Source organism: Bombus pyrosoma, linkage group LG2 (assembly GCF_014825855.1).
Source record: "Bombus pyrosoma isolate SC7728 linkage group LG2, ASM1482585v1, whole genome shotgun sequence".
Lineage (NCBI taxonomy): Eukaryota > Metazoa > Arthropoda > Insecta > Hymenoptera > Apidae > Bombus > Bombus pyrosoma.
This window is the reverse complement of record NC_057771.1, coordinates 9,985,322-10,003,335: the sequence shown is the minus strand read 5'-3', so window position 1 is coordinate 10,003,335 and position 18,014 is coordinate 9,985,322. Positions and strand designations below refer to the sequence as shown.

Genomic DNA, 18,014 nt, shown 5'->3' with positions numbered 1-18,014 from the left:
CGGTATGTACTTTTTGCATGAAAAGATTGTTCAGGGGGGATTTGAATGATTTCCAGCTTTTTGTTACTTTTATCATATAATTATATACAGGTCACGTACGTTTTTCTAACGCAGTTATGTAATTTTGAATACATCAATCGAAGCAGCTCGTTATTTTCTACAAAAAGTAGAAACCTATTTACGTCGACAAATGGTATATCAGTTACACATCGATTTCAATCAGTATCTCTAAATAAACTTTCTATTCGGCAAGTAATTAATAAATAATTTCGAAGTATAGACTATAGTCAGGTAACCTGTGCGTATATTTCAATCATCCATGAGTGGGTCAAACGCTTTATCAGTAGAGTTCGACAGTGCCCTACACAGAGCTACAGAAGTCGGGCGTGAATTTTGTATAACCGATGAGCACGAAACGGTATATAAACACGGTATTACATTCCAATCGATATCATTTTGTGGGTTTAACCGATCAGCAACACACCTTTCTCTTCTTTCCTCGCCAAAATCATGTCCAAATTGTTCAGCGTTTTCGTGACACTTCTCCTGGTACAGACAGCCTGGAGTTCTACGTCTCACGATAAAAATATTAGAACACTTCAAAGAGGTAATCTATAATTTTTATGAGAATCAGACAGTTAAAAAGAATTTCATTCGGAAACAGATAGTAATTTTAGGCACTTGGCTCGTTTCATGAGATAATTTTACACTGAATCGATTATATTTACATAGTTTTAGCCAATTCAGTGACGTACTATGACCCAAATACCGGAACCGAGCTAGACGCAGAGATAACCAACTTAAAACAAAATAATTCGATTGCTACAAAGATATATCAACGTTCGCTATGCCACTGTGAGGAGAACAGTTGTAACTGTTGCGTCGGTATTCGTTTCTTTCGTTTTAATGGCCCAGTGTGTATTAGAATTACAATTAACGAAGACAGTAAAGCTGTCATAACCGCAAACGGGAACACAATATTAACGCATTACTTTAGAGGTAAGAATTTTATTTTATTTTCTTTCTATATATTTATCGAACTGTGCTTTCTCATGATATATTTTAATTGTAGCGCATCCACGCCCGGTATGTGTTAGCCTTTCCAGCCTTGTAAATATCTGCGGTCAATTCGACTTTCATTATGTTAATGATCATTTGCGATCTTGTACGAGCATCAGTCTTCAGTTTCTCTTCCTTAAATTTTCGGGATTCCAATTTCCATGCGTTCAAATTGGCGATGACGGGATCTCTATGGCGAGTCTCGGACTGTTACTGAATCAGATTGGCACAGAGTCAGAGCAGCAAGTAACCGACTCGGAAATATACGACGAAGTAGATTTCGAACAGCAGGATCTGGAAGTTCATGACAATCACATGTCAATGTTGACTCCCGAGCAAGAGGCACAAATTGGACAATTAAAATTGCGATCACTACGAACGAATTAATGTCTAAAATTACATAGTTATTATTAACTAAAAAGTAGCGGTAATTTTATTCGTTAATTTAAAGATTAATTTCTAGTACCTATTCTTACGGACCGCAATAATCCTTAATCGTTATAAAATATATTTAAGTCGAGACGTTTCTTATTGTTATTGCTCCGTTAATTGCACAGGTAAAAAATGGAAAGGTCAGATTTTTCCCATGTTTAACGGTCATTTCCACCCGCAAGCGACCAGTAGAGGGGCGACCAACACCCAGCAATAGTTTTCCTCTGTGACAGCATCGTCGCCGAACTTCACTGGGTTATCGTCCTCAGATCAGTCAACATTTCTTCACTAGTTGTCATCCTTAGATTAGTCTACATCTCTTGACTGATTTTCCATCATTAGATCTGTCATCTGTTTAACTTATATTTATACGTACCGAGCGTAAATGTCTATGTCTACAAGTTGTTGGAATAAAGTATATATCGTAACCTGTTATTCTCAGTGTTATAATCAATTTAACCATCTCTGTTATCCTAATCAAAATAGGAGATCGATGAGGTCGATCGAGATTCGTGAAGTCGATTATATTAGGTTGTCCAAAAAGTTTCTTTCGTTTTATAAGGAAATAATGGACGCAAAATGTTTTTTGTTTTATATTAGTTTATTCAATTATGCACGAACATAATAATAGAAATAGTACGAAATGGATCATACCTAATTGAATAAAATTGTAGCGGCATATGCGTCTTAGGACGTTCGATACGAAGATGCCTCACATAGTTGTTTAGTCACAGAGGATTGACACTGTATCACGCACATAATGTAATAGACAAACTCTGGACAAAGCAATTTCGCTGCTACGTGCAACCTACAATCAGCGACATATTCAAACCTTTCGGTACCCCCCTCGACCGATATAAATAGACGACCAACTTTTCCATGAATGAGTAGTAATGCGAATGAATATCAGTATCGAATCAGTTTAACGAATCGGTATAACGATTAGTATCAGTACCGCAGTATTACGCAATCTTATAACGAGTATCGTCAAGCGATTAACTTTGTATTCTACATTTTAAGATATCTGTAAATATTGTTAACGAAATCAACTCGTCTCGTTATTAACTTAACCAACAACACGTCTTACCGTCCACCACAAAATGATATAAAACAGAAATTGTTGTTCATCTATTATCACCTTATGAAACGAAAGAAACTTTTCGGACAACCTAATATAATCGTAACGGGAATTTACGACTCCCGTTGGCGCGCTTCCACGCGATCGTGTCTCTCCGCGAACGGTCGAACAAGCTGTTTTAGGTAATGATACGTATTTATTAATAGTATTTATATATTGATAATATTTTTCTGTGAACTGTAGAATGAACAAAAGATATACGCAGTTGCGATATCATTGATTTGACCTTGACCCTCTAAAACTACGTCCAGTAGAACCATTTCCAGTACTCGAAGTCGAGGTTCCGGGAGAAGACGACGATGACGTGATTTCTTTGCCCAAGAACAATCGCTTTCGGACAATGACGAAGAAGACGATGATCCCGAGGATGATGCACTATTGGCTAACTTCGTGCCAAATTCTTCTGCGGAAGAAGACGAGGATGAAGACGACTTATTCTCGAATTATTCTCGGAATCTGCACTCTTAGAAGAATCAAAACTAATCATGGCCCGCTTCCTCTTTACTTCACAGTTTCAATTCTAAGGAAGCTGATATCGTTGCCAATAGATTCTAGCGTAGGAAGTAACGTCGTCACTAATAATTCCAAAGAAGACAACGAGTATAATCAAGAATCCTCGAAGATGGGAGGAGAAAGCAGTATGGAAACAAGTGAAAAGTCTGCAGTCATCGATATGACGGTTAACGAAGCCGAAGAAATCGTTAAAAAGGTCTTCAATAAGATAGAGTCCTATGCGAAGCCGGATAAAACACCGACCAAGAAATTCACAACGTCGGATGCGAATACGAAGAAGCCTGGCATCGCGAGCTCCAGCATCAACGAAATCGAAAATGAGAGGAGTAAAAAGAAGAAACCCTTGAGGAAACCGATTAAGGGCGAAGAAGACGACGACGACGAAATTCTAGGAGATAGTATGGACGATGACGGTGGCGACGACGATGAGGATGAAGATATTTTTAACGTCGATGACGATGATAACAAGAAGGATAGCGAAGCAGAGGAGGACGAAGATGAGAAGGTTGACGGAAGTGAACACGAGAATCACGAGGACGAAGACGAGAAAGGCGAGATTGAAATTTAGATGACGACAACAACGAAGAAGTGATCAGCGCGTTGGTTTATGACGAAGAAGAGAATGGAAAGTAGGCAAAGTGAAGAAATATCACCAGTCTTCCGAAGCTTACGACGATGATTCGGATTATGAATTAGGCTTGGCCGAGCTTTTGGCAGGAAATAGACATTCGAGGAGCAATCGTCACACCAAAGAAACGAGATTTCTAAGTCTTATATTCATGTTCGTCCCGTTTTGTATACGTATAGAATAATGAAACGATAGTTTCCGAAATCGATCAGTCGAATGTTTAGCAAAGTCTGCCGTTCAAGATTGTTAGGCCTTTTTATTAACTCGACTTATCTTTGTTAACTATGTTAAAAAGTGGAAAATCTGATAATTTCATTTGTTATCATAAATCACTTTATTTCCTAAGTAATTAATGATTTTGCAAAACTGCTAATAGATAACAATAATTCAAAACTTGTTGACAGAGCTCACGTACAAAGATTATTAATGGATTTTTTACGTTGAAAATGTAAATGATTAGGAAAGTAATGTACTTCTGTGTTTGTTTGGATCTGTAAATAAACGTATATCCCTTATGCATGATATCCGATTTTAATATATAAATATAAACTACGTAAATTACTTACTGTATGAAAAAGTATCTCAAATAAGATTTCATTTATTTCGATTTTTGTCGTTAATTTTTTTGTAGGTTGTACGTAAAAGTCATATAAAGGTCACATACGTTTTTTTTAATAAAATTGTATAATTTTAAATGCAGTAATCGATGCAGCTCGTTATTTTCTACGAAAACGTACGAATCTACTTACGTTGACAATCACTTCAGTAGTTATCTTTTAATTTTAATTTTTTCTCTGAATGATTTTTTTGTTCAGCAATTAATAACGATGTAGTTTGCAATAACAGACAGAAGTCAGATAATCTGTATATCATAATGTCTACATATAAAGATATTTATAATATAATATACACTATAAGGTATAACATAAGTATAGTATGTATATATATAACGTGACGTACATCTGTATTATCTATAAATCGTTCAAATGATCTATCAATCGAGATAAGATCAATCAAGTACTTTTTATACGTGCGTTTATAAAAATCACGTGCTGATTTCATCTAATCGATGATCATGAAACGGTATATAAATATGGCATTGAACTCAAAGCGATCATAATTTGTGAAATCGTAATACACCTTGCTTCTCTTCTTTCTTCACCAAAATCATGTTGTTCAAATTGTTGAACATCTTTGTGGCACTCCTCCTGGTACAGGCTGCTTGGAGCGCTACTGAAGATATTGAAACATCTCAAGAAGGTAACAAATAATTTTTATGAAAATCAAACAGTTAGAAAGAATTTAATTCAGAAGCAGATAGTAATTTTAAGCAGTTGGTTCGCTTCATAGGATAATTTTATATCGAATCGATTAAATTTTCGCAGTCCAGTCCAACTTAGTATCGTACTATGATCCGTACACCGGAACTGAACTAGACGTAGACACGAGCGATTCCATTCTTGCAATGATACAACAACGTTCGCTATGTAAAGGTGAACAGAACGGTTATAGCTGTTGCGTTGGTGTTCATGTCAAAAATATGAAAGCTTCATTATGTGCAAAACTTGTCAACGGTAACAGTAACGACCCTAAGATTGAGATAACCGCAAACGGAAAAACGATCTTCTCGCATTCCGCGAAAGGTAAGCATTTTTATTCCTGTTTCTTATTCCTCTATACTTGTATATCAAACGGTAATTTCTCATGATATATTTCGCAATTGTTGTAGCGAACTTGCCTGAAATGTGTGGTAACCTGTTCGAGGGAGTAAAAGTTTGCGAACAAACACAAGTGTCTGCTAATAACAATGGTTTACGAGTTTGCTCGAACATCAGACTTAAATACGCTATGATCTTTAAGGGTCACATAAAAATCCCATGCTTTAATATTGGCAAACATGGTATCTCCGCGGGGAAATAGATTTCGAGCAGTAGATTCTGGGCAATCTGGATTACCGCAACTACGAAACTACTACAGAACTGCAACTACAAAAAGGAATTAATATCGGTGTAAAATTATATAGTTATTATTATGTTTAAAATTGTTACAATTTTATTCGTTGATTTAAAGATTAATTTGCAGTACTTATTGTTATCTTATTACTATAACGTATAATAAAGTTAAATAAAATCAGCATAATCATACCTGTTATCGTTTCTTGCTATTTGTACCAAGCCAGTATGTCGAATAAAACTACGCGATAAATAAATGATGTCCTATAAGAACCTTGACGCGAGCTATAATTTTTTTTATAGCATGCACTCTCAATCTTTCGTGTGCCGATAGCTCGTCGCTTTTTTTCCTTAATCAGATTACCACGGCGATCCAGCAGAAAATGAAATGCGTGCGACCAGTACGAAGTAAACCTAAATTTCTCCGTAAAACGAGGTCAGAATGAGATATCCGTTAACTGACCAGTCGAGTGTCGAACGTTCAACAAGGAGTACTATCCATCTGACGAAGAGATGTTCTTCCGCGGTCATTAAATCCGGCATCGTTAAGGACGCGAGATGAGGGCTGCCTGTTTGCTACTCTTCTTCGCTGTTCTTTGCATTCAAAGCTCCTTGCAACGAATTAACAAGAGAGCTTCTGATTCGGAGAGAACGTTAGAAACATCCGTAGACAATGACATATTGGCTCTTACGAAAAACGGCGATTCCAAGAAGAACGAAGAAGATTGGAAGATGAAGAAATTACAACAATTGCTGAAACAAGTGACGAATTCCACGTCGAACACCACAACTCAGGTGACCGCTACGAAACAAGGTCCTTGTCAATGCGGAGGAGGTGTCTGCGGTTGTTGCTCTAGAATTTTATTCGACACTTGGAAACAGAAAGCATGCGTGAATGTGACGTACGATCCGGATGAGTTTAGCTTTACCGCGAAGATTTCGATGAATAATAGAGTTCTGTATACAAGAACCATATCTGGTATGTTTAGTCACAACATATAGGATATTTAAATTTCACCATTGTTTTAAAAAGATAATTTTTATTTCACGAGCATTTCAACGTTTTAGGAAAGAATCCTCGGCCAATATGTGTGCCAGTGCCACGACTTCCAATCGTTAAAGCGTGTGTTCGATTTTATAACATTTATTTCCAGGGCAGGAATATTCATGCGTGTATAAATATGGAGGGGAAGTTTCAAGATTTCACGATATTTAAGGTGAGCTGGATTCGACGACCGGGGATAAAGGGACGTCTCTTTTTCAACGGTTTTACGAATAATGCAAATATTTCCAGGTCGGATTAGATTGCATTAGATTCGGTGTAAACGGTTTGGCTCTGGTAAAGCCAGAGGACGGAGGTGGATTAGGTCAAATAGAATTCTTGCCAGGTGATGACGATGATGAGGATGAAGACGATTATGATTACGACGACGACGACGACGATGACGACGATTTACTTGATTTCTGAGGAAACCTAAGATTCTGTTCGTGACAGTCGCGAAGGACTTAATAGTACAATTACGCATTCCTACTGCCATCGCATGGCAGCAATCATTATTTATTATATTTTCTTTTTATATTTAAGAGCGTAAAGCAACGATCTGTTCGTAAACTAATCGTCTGAAGATTGTCAACGAGTTCGGTCACGTTTTATAAAGTAACTTTACGTCGTTCGAAACATCGAATTAACTGCTGAATATCGTAATGTACATTATCAAGAGACGAATAAATAGATGTATTTGAAACCTACTTTTTTTTTATTATACCTCGGTAATTACATCCTGTGTAGCAACCACCGAGTCGAAACAATATTGTTTTGTGGAACGTGGATCGTCGATGCTGGTTAGTATAACTGTGAGAGATGTAACGTATCCATGTAACAGAGGTAAAAGAGGTAGTGCTGTAAATGTATCACAGTGAAAAAGTCCATTGAAAGGTACTAAGCATGAATTCCAAAATATGTGGCGTCCTGATCTCATTTTGGTTACGTTTAATTTTTTATTGGACGGGTGGTGCTACGGAAGAAAGTCAGTTTTTTATTTATTCTCTGTTTCTGTTATAAAAGTTAAGTTTCACATTTTTAAATAAAATGTTTATTAGGAATCCCTGTATCTAAAGGGTTCTTGGCTTATAGAACTGTTCAGACGTTGCAGACATATTGTACCTGTAACACATCTTATTCTTGCTCCTGCTGTCAAAGTGTTTTTATTTTATACACCAAAGCTGAAAAGAAGCGTAAGTTTTTAGTATAATTAATTATTCTTTTATTGATCATTTTCGAATCTTCTTATTTCGTTGACGGGTTTTGATCACTTTGGAATCAGTGGCTCAACTATTTCTTCAAAATTCTCTTTATCTTGTGCAGTTTGCGTTAATCTTACTTATCAAAGAAATGGACTAAATATTGATATGGCGTTGAACTCCGATACATTAAGAAGTAGAACAATCACAAACTATAAGCCATTAAAGTTCTGCACTAATATACCAGGATGTTACTTTTCATCTGCATGTGTAAATATATTGGAACTCAATAAATTTCCCAGGTAAAAAACACTTGAATGTAATACTTAAAGATGCCATATAATTCTCATTAAATTTTTTTTTATATTTGACTCAAAGATCAATCACTGCTTGCCTTCGACTGGATATCTTCTCTAAGAAACGACTGTGGCAACTAAATTACGACTGCGTCAGCATATCGATGGAATTGCCTACAATACCAGGTAATGGAACGACGTCGACGACGATGAACGCAGGAATGACATCGGCAATGAGCACTCAAACGACGACGATGAGAGCAGTGGAAACTGAAGAAACTACATCAACGGATGTAGAAATAATAACAGTACCAGGAAGTGGACCAACAACAGTCGTGGATATTGATTAACTAATTATTATAAGAAATATGACAATATTCTGTAGATTACTCCAAATACTTAATTAATAACTGGCTTAGATATAAAGTCTTTGTGAAGATATGATAAATTGTACCGTAGATGTAGTTAATTAAAAACTTAAAAAAATAGATTATTTTGTTGTTTATTAAAATTGCGTCTTAAATACAGATAATAGAAGTTATCGTTTTCTTTCAAATTTCCATTTGTAAATAGGAGCAGCATCCTTTGTTTCTTTGCTTATTAGTTTTGGTTTAGTAATTTTTTTATCTTTTAGTGCTCTTTGCATTTCTAATTTTTGTTGTATAATAGTCAATTCTCTTTCTCTCTCTATCCTCTTTTGTAATTCTTTGTAAGCATTGTGTTTATCACTTTCAATTTTTCTCAAGCTTGCCTCATCTATGTCTGGTAATTTCATATCTTTTAATTTACTTAATTTTGGTCTGTTTGTGCGTCTGGATATCAATGCTGGATGTGTATCCAGTTTCTTTGCAAGATCAAAGTTTTTGACTTCCTTCGAATCATCTACAAAAAAGATATGTTTATTCTTGGTTTCATTCGCAGCATCTATCATATGCAGTTGACTCTGAAGCTTGTTTATTTTCTTTGCTTCTATGTTTCTCTTGTGAGCAATGTATCTAATATCTTGCGTCTCCATTAGCTGTATTTGTTCCGGTGTATGATTTTTACGTTTTTTTCTTTCTTTATGGACACCTCCCGTAATTTTAGAATTGATCATATGGAAATAAAATTCATCTGGGTTTTTGTTTAGGGCACGTTTACGCAAAAGTTTTAAAGTCTGTTGTTTTTCTTGATAATTTCTGGCTCTAGCAATATAATCTTTCTTTTTCTCCAAAAGACCCAAGTGCTTGCGAGACTCTGGTTGATGTCTCTCGCGATGAGTCTTCTGTGTGGCTTTCGCTGCTTTCTTCCACGAAGACATTGTCAAAACTAAAAGGACTAGAAAGAATATTTTTGATAAATTAAAACGAAAAATACTTAACCAAATCTATACGTAAGAGTTTAATAGTAACACTGTCTTAAACAAAGGTGTAACATACCCAGACACAACACACGATTAAATTAACAAGAAAATTTTTCTTTGAAAGGAAATTATAATGTTAACGTACAGTGGCTGTCGTAACACTAAGAAACATAACCTCAAACATCAATCGGTCGATACGATACCATTTGTAGCAGCGCCACAAGAACTAACGAGTTCAAATCACACCGGGAGCATACTTAAATGACACCTTATTTATTAAAAAGCAGGCAAACTTTACGATACTTACGATACTTTAAACTTCAAAATAGAAAAATAATCTACGATAGTAATGAAATAAATACAGTACGCATAAAATGTTACAATTACTTTAATTGTCATATTAAGTGCATTAATTTAATAAACGAATATACATCAATACAATAACACAAAAATATAATTCAATGAAACATTGTTTTTCTTGTAGAAAATGATGTCGCTGGAATTCCAATTATTATCGACTATCACTCGGTTTGCGTAGATTGGTGGGCTCTATCGGGAAGAGGTAGCACTGTGTTTCCAACCGATAACGATCCCTGATGGAAAACCTGAGTTTCCAACGACACTCCTCTCTGAGATGTAAGTTGTCGATTGTTTCGCATTCTTGCGATCGGTTCTCGCCCTTTAATTTTATACCACCCACGGTGTCGTTTAGCAACGGGACTGCGCAATTCAATCTGAGGGACAATGAATTCCGTTGACGTTTGCGGTGGAGGTGCGTTTTCGATATCATCTCTTGGTCGTTTTCCTGATCTTTGTAAAAAGGAAGACGTGAAATTTGATAAGGAACTTGAGGCCTCTGAAGTGGAGGGTGTCGGTGCAACCCCGTCTCTTGAAAGAACTTGTTCTTTTTCGACATTCTTGTAGGAACCGATTGCTAAAAATTAATTCAATTTATTTTCTTAAAAAATACTACTTTTAAAAAAGAAAAGTATACATACTCAAATTTCTCATGACATTTTTCACTGCGTTGGCGACCGCGGATAAAATTCCACCAGAGTTACTATCATCCGTATTATTACTCGATGTACTTGAATCTTTACTATCAGGACTGCTTAATTCATTTGACGAGGGGTAATAATTATGACTAGAAGCGGTATAATAACTATCAACAGAGGTCACCGAGCTACTGCAACCAGGGGAACTGTTGCTGTTGGTTGAAAGATTTGTATTAGAAACGATACGTTCCAGTTTCTTTAAACTAGACTCTATTAGATCAGATGTCGTCATCTTAGAACTACTTTCCATGACTACCATCATCACTATCCGCGAGGAATCAGCTAGCTGTTGATTGTTTTCCACATTCACTTTTTCCGGACTACGATGTTCTTTTTGTATATTCTTCGCATTATCCTCGTAAATTTTGATCTGCGATTTCTCCAGAGACTCTTTCATCTCGGATAACGTGTTGCACGTTTCATAGTAGTCTTCGTTCTCCGTTACATTGAGAGCACCCATCGGGATAGCTTCTGATGGAATCTCATATTGGTCTGAAAATCGAACTTTCTTTAGAGAATCTGATCGTTTATCTTCTTGATGCGTTTCCAGAGCTTGAGAATCTGGTAACACCTCATCCTCGACATTCGTTAATTCCATATCTTCTATGCAATTATTGTCCATATAACGTCCACTTGGGTTACTATTATCTTTGTTCTTTATGATTCCTAGATTTATCGATTTACCTCGGGAAAATTCTTTATTTTCCTGGTTCAATGGCAGAGAACGGAAGGGGGTTTCCTCGTAAATAGTAGCAGACGGGCAACTCATGTAATTGCTCGAATTGTCGGATTTCAAACTACTTTTCAACGCGGAATTAGTTTTTGGTGTTTTCAAGGAGAAATTCGGAGCACTCGGTGTTTTAAAATCTAAACTCGTTTTTTGGCCGATGACCATAGGCGTACTTGTGTTTCTATAAAGTTCAGGAGGAGAGGTCAGTGAACCGAAGTGTTCGCACGATGCTTTTTCTTCTGAAGTCAAAGGTGGTGTACCAAATACGGATCTTTGTTCTTTGGACACCAATGAATATCGATGCTGTGATTTCCACCATTTGCAAGTGCCTTTATTTATAGAAAACAATATAAAAGATGAATTTTAATTATCAGCAAAATTAAGTGTGTAATAACCATATTCGCATATGAATTTCCTTATGAAAAATAAAATCAAGTACAGTGATAATTACCAAACGTTTCCAAATCTTTAATCTGTTTGAAAATCTCACCACACAAATAACAATACAGAGGCAAGTGCGTGACTGCTATGTGACAGAGAAGAACCTTATCCTCGAGGGATTTGAACGAAAATTTCTCGTTTATACAGAATGGACAGTTCGGTTGCCGTTTCTTGTGTTTTTTCTCCTCATGTTGTTCCCGGCACGACGCGCAGCAGAATAATTTCTTGCACACGTAACAAGTTCGATTTGTCTACTCAATGTAAAAGTTTTATGATGAATAGTAATTGTACACTTTTAGCTCGAAAAATCTTTAAATAAATACCTCAACTGGAGCCATGGTTAGACGAGGTCAACGCAAACTGAGACGATGTAATGTTTACTACCTTATTATAGTCAATACAATACAAAGTATACATGTATAAAAACAATTCTTTCTGGCACTTGACATTTAAGCAACATAGTGAATAATTAATTGACCGGATATGGAAGAAAATGATTAAAGGAAGAATAAAAATTTAGTAATGAATAAAATACCACCTTTAAATATTTTTTTGGATTTGGATTATTTTGGATAAAAATAATTCCTACGAAATTAATGATATATTTACAGAATGTTACAACATGTTTAAAAATGTAATTTATCAAATTAAAAAATATAAAATAACACGCAAATTTTTACGTCGTATTATCTTTATTATCAGATTCATCAGATAATTGGGCAGACATTAATTGGTCAAGACCCAATATATCTTCATTGTTATCATCGTTCTTGCTGTCTTGCAGCTTGGTCACCTTATTTTCATTTGTCTCCTTATGTTTCTGCTTTGCTTGCTTTTTAAAGTCTGCAATGGTCATGGAATTTAGATTATCTACTACTACATTAACATCGAATCTTCTAAAATCGGTATCTCTGTTCTCCAATAGAGTCAATGCTTCTTGGTATGGTGGTGCAATCGGTGTCTGTACTGGCTCATGATATGTGTATTCTTTCCCCTCAAACTGAAACAAAGGAACATAGATGGTACAAAATATAATTCAACATGGACGTGATAAATAAGAAAAGCTTACATCCAGTGGATAACACGTATCAGAATCGGGTTGGCTAAGATCACCACAAACAACGAATGGAACAATGACTCTGTTAACTCCTGTAAGCTCACTAAAATCACACGGCTCATGCGTTAAGAGAGGATTCAGCATATGAGGTTCGTAACCCTCAGGTGGTGAATAATCTTTACAGACTACAAATGCTTCAATGCTAGAATTGCGAGAACTGCTAGGCTTTGTGCAATAAACATAGGGGAAAAATATCTTTAACTGAGCATATAGTAACGTCACATCCTTAGCTCTAAATATTTTTGCTACAAACGTGCCTCCTTGCCTTAGTATATGAGTAGTAATGTTTAGAGCTGCTAGTAATAATTGTGACTGGATATAAATGTCCATATCGTGCAAACCTGTAACTGTTAATAATTACTCTGTAAATATTATTATAATTTATCAGTGAAAATAATACTTTAATTTAAATTTACCATCTGGTGCTCCATCGCAAACTACCAAATCAGCCTGTTCATTATCAAAATGGGAAATAATTTGCTTTGCAGTGTTAATGTTGGTAATGTCTCCTTGAATTTGAATCACCCCTTCCATTGGTGCCATCGCTTGTAAATCAACCGCAACGATTTTTGGAGGCGTTGCATTTCCTGTTTCCAAAGCCTTTTTGTAATTCTCGCTATTCATGAAAATATATAATCAAGATTTAGGTATCTTGCAAAAGTTGATTTCTTCTTGGAATTTTAGCAAATCGATTGCAACATACTTTAATCTTCGCGATAAAACCTGACTCCAGCTACCAGGTGCAGCACACAGATCCACAGCTTTGTTAACTCCTATTTTGAAGTCATAAACAAAAGATTGTATTTTATTTATGCAGTGTTGGAGTCATTTATTTTTATATACCTGCGTACGTACCATCTAAAATATGACACTCGTTATCTATTTGAAGCAATTTGAAAGCGCTCCTTGCTCTCCATCCTTCTTCTTTCGCTCGTCGATAATAAATATCTCGTTTATCTTTCGATGTTTTTCCCATAGTTAAACAATGTGGAATACAATGTTTATTGTTCGCTGTCGTTTCACGTTTTGGTTACCTTCAAACTTTTGGTTCTTCAAGTTGACAAACATAAGGATTCTTACAGAAACTGTATTTCTGAGTTCTAGCATTAATCTGTTGGTAACACTACGAAAATAACCGCCAAGTTCAATATTTGTTCAGTCAGCGTTCAGTACTGTACAATTACGATTAATATTTTATAATTCTTAAATTATAGAGGACGATGCTTACGTATCGAACTACGACCAAGAGATAAATTTCAAAATAAAAGCAACTACTTTGCGTTTGTTGTTTAAACATTCTTGTTTTTATATCATTAAATATGTCATTCAAGAAAAATATTTGCACAAATATTATCGAGGAGTTTTCATCAAGCGTAACACTGATAGATGAAGTAATTAAAACGGAACAATATATTTTCGCATCGAAGGCCAATAGATCTTTTGTAGAATATCTTTTTTATCTGTCAGTTTATCGGGACCAAATGCGGATACGCGTTTTCCAATTAAAATACAAAAAATACCCACGGTGAAGTAAATCATCGTAATTTCCAGATGCAACGATGATGCATTGTAAAGAATATTCGAAAATTGCACGTTTGTTATGTCTTCCTGGACGTTTTATATAAACATTGTATACCTTCCCGACGATTATTTCATTAATTTTCTAGCTCAGGAATTCCCGTTTCGATAATAAAAACGATAGAAATAATCGTCTTCTATAATCGTATCTTTTATCTTTTATTTATGAGTCAATATTACCGCAAATTATTAACAGCGACACTTAGTTCATCTTTCACGAGCATCAACAACGGTTTCATATTTATCCAAAGTTTCATTTAAACAGTAACCGCGAAAAGATTCATCCCCTTTGTTCTCTACTATTGCACAATCACGCATTATGATCGCATCGAAAGATTAACGACGTTTATTCTATTCTCCTGTGAAACGGACCAGAGTTTCGTGTTTGTCTGAAACACGAGTTTGAGCAAAATCGTCCTTACATAATTTCATTATGTTTGCATGCTTCCTATGGAACGTAAACGATCCTGTTTCAATTCCTTGCGTTGGATATGTATAGATCTATGAAATTTGTTTTTGTTGATTTATGTTGCGAAGACTATTTTCCGCAGATGGCCTTTTCGAACTCTCGTTGCCGACGCAATCGCGATTACATGTTTCTATACGTCAACCGCTGAACCGATTGTTTGTTTTTCATTACTGGTATTTCTATCGCGTAAGCGAAAAATCTCCTCAGTAAGTGAAAAATATATGCACACGATGAAGAAAAACAATCGCGCAAGAGTGATCGAGTCAATCGTGAATCGTTACCATGCACGATCGTCTAAATAAACGTTTTTTGGCCCGATAAGATGTCGATACGTGGCAGATAAGATTGTGACGGTAGCGTGCAGTCAGGGCTTTCTGTATAATGCACGAGCATCCTTGCAATAGAGGAAACGCGGTTTCTAACCAGACTACGGTCTATGAATTTCAAACGAGGTGTGGTGTTTCTGTTTCGTTAGCTGCTTCTCATATATCGTCCAACCGATGCAATCGTGACGTAACATCAATATAATGTGTATATTTAATAACAAAATATATCTAATCACGTGGATGCGTGTTTTCCAGCGAACCTCTTTATTATCGGGTTTCGAATACGTTTGGTATTTAGCGCACCCGATAACTTGACAACTACTTGGCGACAGAAATGTAAATAAATGTAATCGTACAATCGGATTATTTTTATCAATCTCCGTTATCACGTTCACAATCTTTGTCGCCGTTAGTGAACCAACGCCAAAGTTATTTAATTATTACGGAACAGCGATACTTAGACAGCCACGGAGTAGGGATTATCCTAAGAACGCGTGAAATTTGTCTGCGTTCTCGATTCAAATAAAAGAAAGACAAAAAGAGAACGAACCGGGTAGCAAGATTTATCGATTTATTCAACAACGAACGTATCAATCGATTCTTTAAAATACACGCTACGTGTTACGCTCACGGATCGAACTACAGCACGTTATAGCTGGCCTGATAACGTTCGAAGGGTTATTGAGGCGCCATGCCAAAGATAGTTGCTTCTTCGTACAAACAATATTCGTCTCTCTCGTGGGACAGATACGTCTTACGCGTTCGTATGTCCCTCGAATCGCATCAACGAGCGTTCGTCGTTCCTCGTTTAGTCGGAGAGTTTGTTGTTCGCGGGAGTTGCATAACGCTTGGCGGAGGGCAAATATCATACAAGCACGTGCGTTCTGGTCGACGCGGCGTTTCGGGCCCTCGAATCAAATACACTCGTCTCGTTGTTACGATGGAGACTGTTTCGTCGCGAACCTTCGTTCGAACAATGTTTGCCGAATCGATTACGATCGTTTCGCGCTTCTAATTGAAATTCTAAAATGACCCAGTTGTTATTTTTGGCGTGCGAGATTCTGCGGCGCGCTTGCCCTCCCATCTTCTGATAATACCCGTTCTCGTGCTGTCGTTGGTTTCTTTAAAAGATATTGGCTTAATACATTTCATCAAGCGTGACCTTAATCGAGCGGCTTTGCAACGAGCGCCTTCCCGTGTTGGGACAGTTCGCGTGGCACCGAACCAACGCTGAAAGAATTCATTCCAGCATCGCGAGCGATGCAATTTGCTTGTAACTTCGTGCGGCCTCGTCCTACGTCTAAATATACAATGGCGTCATAGAAAATTCATTCCGCCCGCGTTAGAGTTTATCGATCCTCGTTCGAAAGACAGGATCGTGGCTCGTGTCATTCTTTCACAAAAACGAACAGGAACGAGCTGATGTCTCTGTCGCGCGCACGCGTTCCGCCAACAGATGAGCGAGTCGCGGTTTCTGATTCGTTCGGTAGCCAACGAAGGGAAGTACCAAGGAAGCGTGAAATGTACGAAATATTGTTATGCGCGATGCAGAGAAGGTCTTTGGACAACCCTGACACTGTTTTCTCTAGGAAGCACACCGCTCTGAATTAATATCGTTTGACATTGCTTGACCAATAAAGCCGAACTATAGGAAACGTAATTACGATGACCTTCCGAGATGACCGGGGAACCTCGATGACCGATCTTGCCACTCGCTGGTGAGTTCAACCGGTAATGAATTGCCAGTCAACAATGTCGTTTGTCAAGCTGCCACATAATCGCTCATCGCACGTGAATTACGTTGTCCGTTATCAAGTTGAACGTTAATCAATCGTTAATCAGGTTGATAAGCGTTTGCATGCGAATCGCGCGCCTGGATCAGGATAGATAATATTGTAATCGGTTCCGTTAACGGTTCACCGGCAAAGGACACGCTACGACGACAATGACGACAACGACGACGACGATGAATAGTCACGATACAATCGCACACTGTATCCGAGACTTGACCTTCGCTTGGCGTGGAAAACCTCTACATAGGAAAATAAATTGCACGTGTTCGTCACGAAAGTGACACACTAATTGAGCGCCGTGCACCGTGAAACGGAATTAAGAAAGATTGCCTGTATCGTTTGAGCAGTTTCCTGCGCGCAACACTCGCGTCCGACAGAACCGCGAAAATCTCACGAAGTTTCTATCCCGAGACGAATTTCAGCTCAAGGCCGTCATGTCTAACCTAGCATGGGCTCTCACGAAAACAACCGTGAACCAATCTCGTGGCCGAAACCTGCTTATCGACCGACCACGTTTTTCTATCTGGATCGTTCTCTAAGGTTTCTCTTGAATATGCACGGGCCCCATTCTGTCTCGGGCAATGTAACATGTTTCGTAATACCAATCGAACATACGTATTACGGAATCGAACGGTCATTTCTGATCTTCATTATCGACGTGGTCATTAGACGTTAATGATACGCTGATACGACCAAATTGATAGGACGTCAATTACGGCGGGCCAAAAGTCAGATACGCGCAACAGGGTGTAATCGGTGTAGGCACGGCGAGTTTATTTTCAGCGAGTGATACAATGCATATAGAGTGGAGGAATTGAAACGTTGCGGCGAATAATAAAATTCGATTAAAAATCCATCACGGAGAATGGCGCTTAATTCGTGATATTCGATCTATAGACGACTG

At 37.2% G+C, this 18,014-nt stretch overlaps 7 protein-coding genes and 1 pseudogene across 11 annotated transcripts; 5 read left to right on the top strand and 3 right to left on the bottom strand.

The window, feature by feature from the left end:
- The first annotated feature begins 37 nt into the window (after nt 1-37).
- LOC122576605 lies at nt 38-1,926 on the top strand. Of its 2 annotated transcripts, XM_043747185.1 has the most exons (4): nt 122-607; nt 733-999; nt 1,073-1,486; nt 1,617-1,926. In XM_043747185.1, the coding sequence occupies exons 1-3, from the start codon at nt 511-513 to the stop codon at nt 1,444-1,446; spliced, it is 738 nt and encodes a 245-aa protein (XP_043603120.1). In that variant the 5' UTR covers nt 122-510; the 3' UTR covers nt 1,447-1,486; nt 1,617-1,926. The 2 variants fall into 2 exon arrangements, with proteins under 2 accessions (XP_043603109.1, XP_043603120.1); XM_043747174.1 differs by having other exon boundaries at nt 38-607; nt 1,073-1,926.
- Nucleotides 1,927-2,849: 923 nt separating this feature from the next.
- On the top strand, nt 2,850-4,722 carry LOC122573744 (annotated as a pseudogene).
- A 147-nt stretch (nt 4,723-4,869) lies between these two features.
- On the top strand, nt 4,870-5,914 carry LOC122576617. Its single transcript, XM_043747207.1, has 3 exons — nt 4,870-5,030; nt 5,156-5,413; nt 5,500-5,914. The coding sequence occupies exons 1-3, from the start codon at nt 4,940-4,942 to the stop codon at nt 5,688-5,690; spliced, it is 540 nt and encodes a 179-aa protein (XP_043603142.1). The 5' UTR covers nt 4,870-4,939; the 3' UTR covers nt 5,691-5,914.
- Nucleotides 5,915-6,046: 132 nt separating this feature from the next.
- Nucleotides 6,047-7,190, top strand: LOC122576598. Its single transcript, XM_043747164.1, has 3 exons — nt 6,047-6,701; nt 6,791-6,939; nt 7,017-7,190. Exons 1-3 carry the CDS (start codon nt 6,281-6,283, stop codon nt 7,188-7,190), a joined length of 744 nt encoding a protein of 247 aa, XP_043603099.1. The 5' UTR covers nt 6,047-6,280.
- Nucleotides 7,191-7,427: 237 nt separating this feature from the next.
- LOC122576613 lies at nt 7,428-8,609 on the top strand. Its single transcript, XM_043747196.1, has 4 exons — nt 7,428-7,564; nt 7,823-7,957; nt 8,088-8,265; nt 8,342-8,609. The coding sequence occupies exons 1-4, from the start codon at nt 7,456-7,458 to the stop codon at nt 8,607-8,609; spliced, it is 690 nt and encodes a 229-aa protein (XP_043603131.1). The 5' UTR covers nt 7,428-7,455.
- Nucleotides 8,610-8,745: 136 nt separating this feature from the next.
- Nucleotides 8,746-9,823, bottom strand: LOC122576594 (probable U3 small nucleolar RNA-associated protein 11). Its single transcript, XM_043747151.1, has 2 exons — nt 9,678-9,823; nt 8,746-9,576 (listed from the first exon to the last, which is right to left on the bottom strand). The coding sequence occupies exon 2, from the start codon at nt 9,557-9,559 to the stop codon at nt 8,798-8,800; it is 762 nt and encodes a 253-aa protein (XP_043603086.1). The 5' UTR covers nt 9,560-9,576; nt 9,678-9,823; the 3' UTR covers nt 8,746-8,797.
- Nucleotides 9,824-9,995: 172 nt separating this feature from the next.
- LOC122576509 (dentin sialophosphoprotein-like) lies at nt 9,996-12,415 on the bottom strand. Of its 2 annotated transcripts, XM_043746923.1 has the most exons (5): nt 12,151-12,415; nt 11,838-12,078; nt 11,341-11,715; nt 10,600-11,148; nt 9,996-10,535 (listed from the first exon to the last, which is right to left on the bottom strand). In XM_043746923.1, the coding sequence occupies exons 1-5, from the start codon at nt 12,163-12,165 to the stop codon at nt 10,123-10,125; spliced, it is 1,593 nt and encodes a 530-aa protein (XP_043602858.1). In that variant the 5' UTR covers nt 12,166-12,415; the 3' UTR covers nt 9,996-10,122. The 2 variants fall into 2 exon arrangements, with proteins under 2 accessions (XP_043602858.1, XP_043602850.1); XM_043746915.1 differs by having other exon boundaries at nt 9,997-10,535; nt 10,600-11,715.
- An 85-nt stretch (nt 12,416-12,500) lies between these two features.
- LOC122576573 (putative tRNA (cytidine(32)/guanosine(34)-2'-O)-methyltransferase) lies at nt 12,501-17,351 on the bottom strand. 3 transcript variants are annotated; one of them, XM_043747069.1, is made up of 6 exons: nt 14,469-17,351; nt 13,800-14,116; nt 13,648-13,717; nt 13,361-13,560; nt 12,897-13,291; nt 12,501-12,827 (listed from the first exon to the last, which is right to left on the bottom strand). In XM_043747069.1, exons 2-6 carry the CDS (start codon nt 13,918-13,920, stop codon nt 12,504-12,506), a joined length of 1,110 nt encoding a protein of 369 aa, XP_043603004.1. In that variant the 5' UTR covers nt 13,921-14,116; nt 14,469-17,351; the 3' UTR covers nt 12,501-12,503. The 3 variants fall into 3 exon arrangements, with proteins under 3 accessions (XP_043603004.1, XP_043603014.1, XP_043603019.1); XM_043747079.1 differs by having other exon boundaries at nt 13,800-14,067; nt 14,703-17,351; XM_043747084.1 differs by having other exon boundaries at nt 12,897-13,285; nt 13,800-17,351.
- Between the last annotated feature and the right edge of the window lie 663 nt (nt 17,352-18,014).

Coding starts and splice junctions, on each gene's coding strand:
- LOC122576605 (XM_043747174.1), top strand. CDS start 511: ATGTCCAAATTGTTCAGCGTTTTCGTGACACTTCTCCTGGTACAGACA. Junction 608..732: donor TATTAGAACACTTCAAAGAG/GTAATCTATAAT, acceptor ATATTTACATAG/TTTTAGCCAATTCAGTGACG. Junction 1,000..1,072: donor ATTAACGCATTACTTTAGAG/GTAAGAATTTTA, acceptor TTTTAATTGTAG/CGCATCCACGCCCGGTATGT.
- LOC122576617 (XM_043747207.1), top strand. CDS start 4,940: ATGTTGTTCAAATTGTTGAACATCTTTGTGGCACTCCTCCTGGTACAG. Junction 5,031..5,155: donor TATTGAAACATCTCAAGAAG/GTAACAAATAAT, acceptor AAATTTTCGCAG/TCCAGTCCAACTTAGTATCG. Junction 5,414..5,499: donor CTTCTCGCATTCCGCGAAAG/GTAAGCATTTTT, acceptor CAATTGTTGTAG/CGAACTTGCCTGAAATGTGT.
- LOC122576598 (XM_043747164.1), top strand. CDS start 6,281: ATGAGGGCTGCCTGTTTGCTACTCTTCTTCGCTGTTCTTTGCATTCAA. Junction 6,702..6,790: donor GTATACAAGAACCATATCTG/GTATGTTTAGTC, acceptor TCAACGTTTTAG/GAAAGAATCCTCGGCCAATA. Junction 6,940..7,016: donor AAGATTTCACGATATTTAAG/GTGAGCTGGATT, acceptor AAATATTTCCAG/GTCGGATTAGATTGCATTAG.
- LOC122576613 (XM_043747196.1), top strand. CDS start 7,456: ATGTATTTGAAACCTACTTTTTTTTTATTATACCTCGGTAATTACATC. Junction 7,565..7,822: donor AACGTGGATCGTCGATGCTG/GTTAGTATAACT, acceptor AATGTTTATTAG/GAATCCCTGTATCTAAAGGG. Junction 8,266..8,341: donor GAACTCAATAAATTTCCCAG/GTAAAAAACACT, acceptor TTTGACTCAAAG/ATCAATCACTGCTTGCCTTC.
- LOC122576594 (XM_043747151.1), bottom strand. CDS start 9,559: ATGTCTTCGTGGAAGAAAGCAGCGAAAGCCACACAGAAGACTCATCGC.
- LOC122576509 (XM_043746915.1), bottom strand. Junction 11,716..11,837: donor TAAAGATTTGGAAACGTTTG/GTAATTATCACT, acceptor CTATAAATAAAG/GCACTTGCAAATGGTGGAAA. Junction 10,536..10,599: donor AAATGTCATGAGAAATTTGA/GTATGTATACTT, acceptor ATTAATTTTTAG/CAATCGGTTCCTACAAGAAT.
- LOC122576573 (XM_043747069.1), bottom strand. CDS start 13,920: ATGGGAAAAACATCGAAAGATAAACGAGATATTTATTATCGACGAGCG. Junction 13,718..13,799: donor CGAGTGTCATATTTTAGATG/GTACGTACGCAG, acceptor ACTTCAAAATAG/GAGTTAACAAAGCTGTGGAT. Junction 13,561..13,647: donor GTTTTATCGCGAAGATTAAA/GTATGTTGCAAT, acceptor TTTCATGAATAG/CGAGAATTACAAAAAGGCTT.